The sequence below is a fragment of the Carya illinoinensis genome, chromosome 1, assembly GCF_018687715.1.
Source record: "Carya illinoinensis cultivar Pawnee chromosome 1, C.illinoinensisPawnee_v1, whole genome shotgun sequence".
Taxonomy (NCBI): domain Eukaryota; kingdom Viridiplantae; phylum Streptophyta; class Magnoliopsida; order Fagales; family Juglandaceae; genus Carya; species Carya illinoinensis.
In genome coordinates, this window is record NC_056752.1 from 9,535,916 (window position 1) to 9,547,235 (window position 11,320).

Sequence of the window (11,320 nt, forward strand, 5' to 3'; positions counted from 1 at the left end):
TAGCTCCCTCCTCTATTTATAAATAGTTTTTGCTACTCTATAGTAGCATCACTCCTATAGAGTAGCAAAAACTCTTGAATAATGAGCCTAAATTAGAGGAGTTGATACAACTAACCTATTTATTTATTTATTTTTAATCAAAAACCTTAACAAATCTTAGAAGAAAGTTGAGTCAAAAGAAAAAGTGAACGAAGACAACATACATGATGAATGTTCTGTCTATGTGACAAGATATCATTGAGCTCAAAAGTTTTTGCTTATTAGTTTCACAAAATACACATAAAATTGTTCAAATTAAATTGAACCTCATTTGTCAAACATCAATGGCTTGTTCAGCTTTAGCCTTTGTCAATGCTCTCAATTTGGTCTTCACTTTTCCTCTTCCCACTTAAACCTAATTCCACTTTCTTTTTCTTGTCTTCTTGTCGCTGCTAACGACCTTATCAAATGATGATTCAAAAAGTATCATTTTTCATCATACTTGAAGAAAAAAAGAAGAAAAAAAAAAAAACAAAAGACGACAACAACAACAACTTTTCAAAACCCACAAAGTTATTGTATTAACTTTTACTACTAATCCTATAGTATACAACGATTTGATTTAGGACAGGTTTGGAGAGTGAAATGAGATGAGTATTTTTTAAATAGTAATAAAATAGTTTGTAAATAGTAGTGAGATAGTTTGAGTAGAATATAAAAAATATAGTTTTATAATATTATTTTTATTTAGGATTTGAAAAAATTGAAATTGTTTTTTATTTGAAAGTTTGAAAAAATTGTAATGATTAGTTTGAAAAAGTTGTACTGATTAGTTTGAAAGTTAGAAAATACTGTTGTGTCGCTCGGGCAGTACTGCTCAGAAAAAAAAAACATACATATATTTTTTACTTAGTGATTAAAGAAGTGATTTAAAATATATTGATGTATTTTTTTACTTAATGATTAAGAAAGTGATTAAAAAACGTGAAAAAAAAATTAGAAAAAAAAAAAAAACAACTGGGCGGCACACCTAGCGGCAAGACTCAGAAGGCAAGGTAGCCGCATCCTTGAAAATTTAGTATTTGAATTATGTTTGGAAATAAAATGAGATGAGATAAAATAATATTATATGAGAATTTTGTATCTTATCTTAAGCCTCAAACCTACCCTTAATTATATGAATTGGGATGGTGTGATCTAGTCCAAATAGTAATCTTATTTAACCGTATCTTATTGTAATGATATGGAATTATCCATCGCCTCTTAAATTGTAACTATATTGTAATGACTATTTATGTGGTCAATGTGTACACTAATTTTTACTATTTTTTATTTTAAAAAAATTATTGTTCTCCATCTTGAGTTTCATCATCCCCATGTGCCGCTACTTGCACTTGGAGTGATAGGGTTGATGAAATCAAGATAGAGAATAACATTACTATATTTTTAAAGTTTTGTATGCTTCCATGGTGTCAAATATAGTTTAATAATGAATAGAAATTAGTCATTCCAATCTTATGTGTCTTTATTATTTTCGACTAGAGTTCTTTTACTTGTAAGCTGAGGGGAAGATACGATCGGTCGTGTAGTAAAAACTTAGATTTATAAAATAATTTAACAAATTAAATTTTTCCATTTCACTTTATCTAATACATAATATAAATACTTTATTGTATACCAAAAGTCAAAGAAGTGGATTGATTTTTGAAACATAAAAAGTTCCAAGTTACGTATCAAAATTTGTAGGGTATTGGAAATAGTTGATAAATACTTCATCCTTTACCAAATTTCAACGAAATGGATTGACTATTGAAATGGGTTAAGTTGTTTAGATGGTAAGATGAGATGAGATGAGATGAAATGATTTTAGATGAAAAATTGAATAAAATATTGTTAGAATATTATCTTTTAATATTATTATTGTTTTGAAATTGAAAAAAATTAAATTGAAATTTGAAAAAGTTAAATTATTTATTATATTTTATATAAAAATTTTAAAAAATTATAATAATGAAATAAAATGAGATAGATTGAGACCTGAGACTGTTTCTCAACCCTGGCCTCACTTATGAGACATTCTAGAGAAGAGAACTGACTATTCTACATCACATTCTAGAGAAATGAACAAGGAATTGAAAAAAGATTTTTGTTATTTTGTCAATATCCAAAACTATTCCTTGGATTTTTCTATTCATTTACTTGTTATTTTCAAGCACCTCAACTTGCTTGAATTCTAGTCTCGAAAAACTTTTCTATGATTCATTAATATTTTTGTTATTTAAATGATATAGGTTTATAATAATTACATGCCATTATAAGATTAATTTAAGTGAAATATTAATTGTACTTGACAAAAATTTATAAAAAATTTAATTCTTCACATATTAGTTATTGATATGTTAAAATTTACGAAATTTAAAATTTAAAATTTAAAAAAATCCATAAAATGAGCTTTGTATGAAATTGTAAATACATGTAGCACTTTAAATTTAAATGCAACAATACACATTAAGACAAGGAACCAAAGAAGCCAATGGGAACGAAGCCACGATAATTGTTAGATTGGTTAATTACATATTTTTAATTTAGAATTTTTTGTTAAAAATCTAGAATTAGAAGTGAGATATACACATAAAATAGATCTTACAGCATTTATAGTTGCCCAAAATGAATTTTTTCTAGTATCATTAAATACTCAATAATTTTGTAAAACAAGAGCCTGGATTGGATACTAAAAATCAAATAATTTCATCTCTTCTCATTTAATCATTATAATTTTTTTAAATTTTTATACAAAATATAATAAATAATTTAATTTTTTTTAAATTTCAATATAAAATTAATATTAAAAAAATTATATTATAATAATATTTTATTTATTACTATTTAAAATATTTTATCTTATCTCATTTGAATTACGTAATCAAACGGGATCTAAATTTATATATTTATATGTCTTCCACTCAAGAACAGGAATTCCAAGATATTCAAACTTTCTAAATTCACATTTCATAAACCACCATGTCATTGATCGTCAGCTCTGCCACGAATAAAATATGAGAGTAGTTCACATGAATAAAAGGTGGAAAAGGAATAAAGGAGAATCACGTGAATTGAAAATAAAGAAAAGATAAAAAGCTCTTGGAGAAGATAAAACGGCGCCGCTTCATCTATTTTGTTTTATAATTAAAGTCGCAACATGGGAATGATTACGGCGGGAGTAATGGAGGCATTGAGGAATGATTAAAGAGCTCCAAGCCTCCAACCATGGCTTCCCCGTTTGCCCCCCCACGCCCCAGACAAAATCCCATATAATCCAAAATAATTGGCGGTGCAAATTCAACAAATTTCAAACTTTTTTCACTTAATAAGAATAAAATAAACTTATTTTTTTTTTAAAAAAAAATTTCTTGTTTAAATAATCTTCGTGACATGGTGTCGGTAATAATTGGTTTGTTTAAATTATCAAAAAGCGGAAGATTATTTTAAAAAACCCAAGCAAAAGGGATAGAAAACTCAAACATCAGCTTCTTTATTTCTTCTTCTTATAGAGATTCACATATCTTGAGCTTGGAGTTGTTCGCCCGCCACGTTTCTCAAGTTTTCGCTTATTTGGTTGTTATTCATAAGTTCTTTTATTGAGTTTGTTGATTTTGCTGAATCAAGGGGTTGAAGAATAGTTTGGTTTTGGAAAATCTGGGATTTATTTTTGTTGTGGTAAGTGGATAGAGGAGGGGATCGGTTCGGTTACTTTTTATGATAACGAGGTTTTGAAGCGAAAATGTGGAGCCTATGGAGTCGTTGATTTGATTGAGAAAAGGGGGTATACTTTGCTTGATTTGATCTGGATTGAGCTGAAGGTTGATTAGTGTTTTAATTTTTGCAATTGGAGAAGAACCACTTTTCCAGCCGATTGAGAAGCTGGGGCTTTCTGGGTTTCTGGTTTTGGAATCTGGTTCGTGGAGTTTTCGTGCGTTCAGTCTCACTGGTTTGAATCGGTAAGGAAGATTTTTTGGAGTGATCATTTTCTTTTTACTTTTTCTGTTTTGTGTCTCTGTGTGGGGGGGCTTATTAAAATGATACACACGTATCTCTTGATTTAGATTGTGTTAAGTGATTGAGTTATCTGTGATAATACTGAAGGGGACAGCTTGAAGTTGGTGTTTTGCGTAGCATTTTATATTTGGCAGATAAAGAAAGGGAGGAAAAATCTGATTACTGGAAAAAAAAAAAAAAGAACCTTTTCATGCAGTGTTTTGATTGTGTTTTATGGTTGCAAATGCAGCCAGAAAAGTTTTATGTCAAAACTAGTCTTGGGTTCAAACAGATTCACCTGCAGTATTCTGTCTTCTTCTTCTTCTCTCTCTCTCTTGAGTTACAGATTTATTCGAGAATTTGCTTGAGTACTATTTGTTATTACTCAGAATAATCTAATCTGCAATGCATTCATTGTGAGTGCAATTTGAATTTTTCGGTGCATATCCATCTATTTATTTCTAGGCATTGTGTTTCTGAGGAGTTTGAGTGGAAAATCTCCATTTCAATTTGTTGTTGGCAGCTTTTGAACCAGTCAAGAAGATTAAAAAGCGAATCTATTTACCGTGCAATAAGATCGAACTAGTGTTTGTGAAGCTGGGCGGCTTGGATGTGCAAGAGTCTGTTTTATTATACAGATAGTGACTATAACTCAAAAGGTTTCTATCAAGTAACCTTTGATTCTGGGAGATGGGTTGTGAGTCCTCCAAACTTATGCCATGTTGCTTGAATTCACAAGTGAAGGCATCGGTTCTTGAAGTGCCTGATATTGGTGGGTACAATAATTGGTTTCAATGTTCTCTGTTCTTCTAGCTAATGAGCACGTGATTGATTGATGTTGGTTTTTTGTTTGTTGCAGAGGATGAGGAGAAGAGCGAGCTTAGCCACTTGCCTAGATTCCGGGAATTCACATTTGATCAACTTAAAAATGCTACTTCAGGATTTGCAGTGGAAAATATTGTATCTGAGCATGGAGAGAAAGCTCCAAATGTCGTTTACAAAGGGAAGCTGGAAAATCAGATGAGAATTGCTGTCAAACGCTTCAATAGGATGGCTTGGCCTGATGTTCGGCAGTTTTTGGTAAATCATTGTTATTCTCTACCTCTAACGTTAATTAACTTGATTCACAGTCTTTTCACAATCTTTAATATCAGTCCCTTTCTGGGCAATTAGCCATTTTCCATTTTTGTACTGTATATTATTATTCCATTTTGCGGTTATAAACCATGCATTGCACACTTGTTGTTGTTGATGAGGGGAAAGATGAATATTTATAGTAAATAACTCGGACAATTTTTGTTCATAAATATAGGAGGAAGCAAGATCTGTTGGTCAGCTCCGCAACCAGAGATTGGCAAATTTACTTGGTTGTTGTTGTGAAAATGATGAACGGTTGCTTGTGGCAGAATATATGCCCAATGAAACTCTGGCAAAACACCTTTTTCATTGTAAGTCCTGCATTTCTAGATTTTCTATTTTAAATCTCACTGTTAAGTTTTAGTTAGAACTGGATATATCTTCAATGCCTTCTACCTAATCTGGCTTATAGATTTTGACAACTTTGGACTGTGTTATCATGTTGACGGCTGCTTCTAATAATATTTTCGCACTTCAGAATTTTGTGTATTAAAGACAGCACAATCCAGGTTGAGGTGACCTGGAAACTGTGCTGGTATGGAATCTCTGTTGAGACTCTCATTTTTACTTTGATAGTGCCGGTTTTGCACCACAATTAATTACCTACTCCTAGTAATCAGTAATAAGCTGCTAACAGAAATCAAATAAGAGCTTTATTTTTTTAATAGCTGAAAGGGTGCCAACCCATACTTCGATGAGCAGTTCACTTGCATGCCAACTTTACTAGCAGGAATTTCACTATTTACATTGAATTTAGTCCAGTTTCTGTTATAGCTGAAAGGGCATTGATGTGCTTTCTTCAATCAGGGGAAACGCAACCTATGAAATGGGCAATGCGACTAAGGGTTGTTCTACATCTTGCTGAAGCGTTAGAATACTGTACAAGCAAAGGGCGTGCCCTTTATCATGATCTTAATGCTTACAGAATTTTGTTTGATGAGGTAATTATACTATCACTCCCTTTATTTGCAAGTACCATCTTATTTTGATTCTATATGTATTCCTCTATTTATTTATTAGAACTTCGCAGGATGTTAATCCTAGGCTCTCAAGCTTTGGCCTGATGAAAAATAGTAGGGATGGAAAAAGTTATAGCACCAATCTGGCATTCACCCCGCCTGAGTATCTCAGAACTGGTATGGATCCTTGGTGAACAAGAAATGTTTTCAGTCCTAGTGATGTTTATTAAACTGAATGGATTATTTAGATCCCAATTGGGTAATAAATCTAAAATTTATGAATTTGAGTAGCTATGCAAGATGCATTTTTTCATTGCCGATTGTTGAGTTATACTTGCACCCTCATGAGTGTCATTTGACTAGAGCTCATTGGCACGACTACAGCAACTCTCAAACATAAGCTAACATTTTAAGAAATACCGTCTACTCTTCTGTACATCTCTGGCCCTCGGGTTATCATGTTTGCTTATTTTCAAGGACTGTATACATTACAATAACATGCTCATAATATGCCAAAAAGCTGTTCCAAATGCTCATTTGACTGGTGATCTAATTACTTCTGTGCCATGCAAATAACCTTAGATTTTTTAGAATGTAACTGCTCTTGATGATTCTAGCTGCCATTTATTTCTGTGTTTGTCTTCCTATGTCTGTAGAATTACTGGGTGGTGACAATCTGCTTAGTCTACCTCTGCATTAGAATTTTGTATTTTCTGAATCTTAATTTGTGGATAATTTCATTTTTCTGTTAAAGAACATAGTGTCATCTAATGCTGTTGGTTTCAGGTCATCATCGTCATTATAATTTATTTCTATTTGTGCTCTTCCATGATGCAAGTCCATATTAAAGTTGACATGTTACCAATCAGTATGATTTGATCTCTGAAGTTCATGTGCCTTTTCCATTGTAGGGAGAGTCACATCAGAAAGTGTAATATATAGCTTTGGCACTCTTTTGCTTGACCTTATCAGTGGGAAGCATATTCCTCCCAGCCATGTAAGTGCTTGTAAGTATTTTGTTTTTCTAGAAGAAGAAAATTAAGTCCAAGAAAAAAATTATATCTACCCTTGATCCTTTTTGGAGTGAAAATGTTATTATTTTTCACCTCGATATTTGCTCAGCTATATGTGAACACCTTAAATAATTGCTAAGTGATTTGTTCCAGGCCCTTGACCTTATTCGGGACAGGAATCTTCAGATGTTGACCGATTCTTGCTTGGAACAACAGTTGTCCGATGATGATGGGACTGAGTTGGTACGTTTGGCTTCCCGATGTTTGCAGTATGAACCTCGAGAACGGCCAAATCCAAAGTCACTAGTGGCTGCTTTGACTCCACTTCAGAAGGAAACAGAGGTCAATTGTTTTTTGTTTCTCAAGTAGTTAGGCATTTTATTCTTTTATTCTCAAGGAACAAAGGGAACTATCATACCGCGGTTTTTTCTTCTTGTAAGAGAGTCTAGTCTTTAGATTCATCACTTCGAAGTTTCTGAAGAACAGGCCAAGCAATCTGCATCTTGGAATACGTTTATACCAAGTGATACTAACTGTGAACTAAAAATGAATATGATTGATAGAAGTAACTGATGTATTGAGTCTACTGACTAACCATAATACTGAATTTAATTTAAAGCCTGCAATGAAAGAAAAAAAATCTGGTAAACAAATATGACCTAATTAGTATTGAAGTATTTGAGATTATGAGTCTTGGTATTACATCCTTTCCTGTGAATTAGTGGTGTATGTGCAAGTGTAGTGGAGAGTGAGTTGACCATTTAGTGATTCATCTTCTGGTTGTAAGAAAATTATTGTCTTTTAGTCTTGGATGGTTCCAAAGAAGGCAGTAAATGTATAATATAGCTGGAAAGGATTCTTTGGATGATATCATGATAGTATAATTGGAATGGTTATTCTCTTTGCCTAATTTGGCTTATTTTGAAGGTGAGGAACAACGAGATTTCCTATGATGTGGATCTCTCCATGCTTGATCTGAAATCTTTGTTTCTTAGATCAGTGTGTACCAAAGTTCTCCTAATTTTATATGCAAAACACAACTGCTCAACAAAATCTATAATGGAACACCAGAAGAAACATGAATGCAGCCGTTAGCAAGCATCCATTTATTAAAACTATGATTACTTATCAAAATAGAATCAGCTACTAACTACCTTTGTTGAAGAATGGGCTTGAATAGAATGTGAGCTTGCACATGCCAACAAAAGAGAAGATACGGTGAAGCCAAGACTTAGAATCAAAGATCTTTTGATCAAGCAAGGCCTATAACCCCCCCTCTTCCTCCTCCTCTTGTCAAGTGAATACGCCATACATGTTTATGAAACCAGCTTTCCCAAAATCTCACCTGTGAATAAATCAGCCCAACAATATGGTTTAAATGCTTAAACCAGGACATCCTATCATTGTAGGGCCATGTCTCGTGTACTTTTTTGTCATCACCTTGTTCTGAGATTTTCTTCAAGCATGTAAAAAATCAAGAATGACTTGTACATTTCTTGGACAACCAAGTAACCCACCGAATCAAACCCATCAATTGCAGGTTGATGCATACTTCATGTAGGCTGTAGGTGATATTTCCTTGTGCAAACTGACACTCAGAAACACTCCCCATTTGGCAGTATCGGTTCATAGAACTTCCTTTTGTGCCATTGCTCTCCCTTATTTTATTTCAATATTATTGTCATTGTTTTTTTTAAAAAAAATTCTTCGTTGCAGGTTCCTTCTCATGTGTTGATGGGTATTTCACATAGTGCTTCAGTCTCTCCCCTGTCTCCACTTGGTGAGGCATGCTCAAGAAGGGACTTGACTGCCATACATGAGGTCTTGGAAAGTATTAGCTACAAAGATGACGAAGGAGTGGCAAATGAGGTTCTGTATACAGTTTAAATGATAATGAATGAGATTAGGTTCATTTTTTCACATGATTAGCCCTGTCTACACTTTAGTTTCTCTATTCGTTCTTGGGCTTTCCAGGCTTTTGAGCATTTCAACTATGCTTGTGAAGTTATTTCTGTAATTTTCGTTGTTTAAGACATTTCTGTTTTAACCATCTGCATTAGTTATATGTACTCCAGTTGTCTTTTTTAACATGCAAAGAAACTAGTAATATTGTAGTAATATTGGTGATGATATATTTCCTTTTCATATATCATGTTGCAGCTCTCTTTTCAAATGTGGACCAACCAAATGCAGGAAACTTTGAATTCAAAGAAAAAGGGTGATACTGCTTTTCATCAGAAAGATTTTAGAGCCGCAATTGAGAATTATACACAGGTGATGTCTTCTTAGAATGTGCTGGCTAGATATTGTAGAATTATTTTATCTACAACCGGAGGTTTTCTGAAACTTAAGTAGCAGTTGTTTGCAGAGTGATGCATATTCCTTGTTAAACTGTTCTGATGACTACAATCCTGAGTTGACAAATAGATTCATATATGGTGCTAGATATCTCTCTCTCTCTCTCTCTCTCTCTCTCTCTCTCTCTCTCTCTCTCTCTCCTTTCGTTTTTTAGAGAGGAGAAAAGGAGGGGTGGGGGGTGGGGGTGGTGGTTGAGTCAATTAGTTTGTCCTGGCACTCTCCCTGGTTCACTTTGAAAAATGATGGCGATGATTGCAACAGCTAATCTATCTGTCTATCTGATAAGTTTGGACAATCAAAAATTCCTGTGCACAAGTTATTGTGATGTACATAACGTATTCTTATCTAAGTGATCTTTGAATGAATACCTTGTTTGGTATCTCCTCAGGATCTATCTTGTTTATGTAGATGGGTTATTTCATGCTACATATGGTTTAGAACTTTGCTGATAGTTTCTTGTTTAACTTGCAGTTTGTTGATGGTGGAACCATGATTTCTCCAACAGTTTTTGCACGCCGTAGTTTATCTTATCTCATGGGTGACATGCCTCAAGAAGCTCTGACTGATGCAATGCAAGCTCAGATCGTTTCCCCCGTATGGCACATTGCTTCTTATCTCCAGTCTGCTGCTCTTGCTGCACTTGGAATGGAGAATGAAGCGCAAGCAGCTCTTAAGGAGGGTGCAATTCTTGAAGCAAAGAGGAATGCGCCTGCTGGACACAAGTGAAAGTGGAAGTGGAAATTCTCATTCTCACTCTTCTCATTGTGGTGGTCCACATATGAAGATTACAATTGTTATTGATTGCAAGGTTTTTGCTTCCAGGCAGGGCACTCCTTCCATATGGCACTAACTTCTCAGATAAATTCTCTGAGAACCGAGTGTCGTTGGATTTCGGACAAACAATATTTTGATGGGTGTGGGTTTTTGCAAATTTTTATATGTGGTCTAGGAAGTTTATTGTTATTGTGTTTAGAATTTCTTTGATTGTGCTTTTGCATCTGCTGCCACTAAAAATGAAAAAAAGTCGAAAAATTATTGTGAAGAGATTTTCAACGAGTTGTAATTTTTGTATAGATAGTATGCCTGGTTTCTTCTTGCTGATGTAAAATTGTTGGTTTTGGATTATTGTCTTCTTTAAACAATTGCAGAAATAAAATTCATTTGTCTCCAGATTTAGAACTTCTTGGTGGCACTGCTGCTTTCATGGGTTTTTGCTTGGTCTGTCATTTGAGATTATTTGCCTTGCGTGGAGTCCCAAGTCCTATACCACATTTGGCTACAGAAAAAGTAATGTCAGTCACTTTTATGCCTAATTCCTTTCAGACATTTACATTTCTTTTTTAACTTTGATCATCTTATTTTGTCTGTTTCATTTAATTATTCAAGGTGCTCAGACTTCCATTGTCATGGGTCAAAGACAAACTCAGAAAGCCACAAGCAAAATCTCCTTTTGCAATCCATTAGTTTAAACAGGTTTTTGTCTTGTTTCCGGTATCTGTATGTATTGTCTCATTCGGGAATATGAATTTATCTCGCATTGAAAGTTGATGTGATAATCATTGAATATAAAAGCAGGTTGGAGAAGCATAAATCATAAAAGAGCTAAAGCAAAGAGCCTATGATGGAAGTAAGAGGAAAAGTATTTTAGCAAGTAATCCTGCTAAATTATGAGCGCGAGTGGACAGAAATTCTGGCCTTAGTTGTTGCAGAATTACAGTAATAAAAAACAAGTAATTCTTGGAGGATCTTGAGCCATGGACCCTTGCTTGCAGAACTGTGCAATATATTTTATTTCTTTTTCCCCCCCTTCACATGTGCTTTGCTTCCACCCAAGTTTGT

General features: G+C 33.8%; 1 protein-coding gene across 1 annotated transcript; it reads left to right on the forward strand.

Moving 5' to 3' along the window:
• The first annotated feature begins 3,201 nt into the window (after nt 1-3,201).
• LOC122309815 (serine/threonine-protein kinase BSK3-like) lies at nt 3,202-10,651 on the forward strand. The gene is made up of 11 exons (XM_043123489.1): nt 3,202-3,977; nt 4,538-4,786; nt 4,874-5,094; nt 5,327-5,462; nt 5,959-6,092; nt 6,182-6,287; nt 7,022-7,107; nt 7,277-7,465; nt 8,840-8,992; nt 9,284-9,397; nt 9,953-10,651. Exons 2-11 carry the CDS (start codon nt 4,705-4,707, stop codon nt 10,205-10,207), a joined length of 1,476 nt encoding a protein of 491 aa, XP_042979423.1. The 5' UTR covers nt 3,202-3,977; nt 4,538-4,704; the 3' UTR covers nt 10,208-10,651.
• Nucleotides 10,652-11,320: the final 669 nt, after the last annotated feature.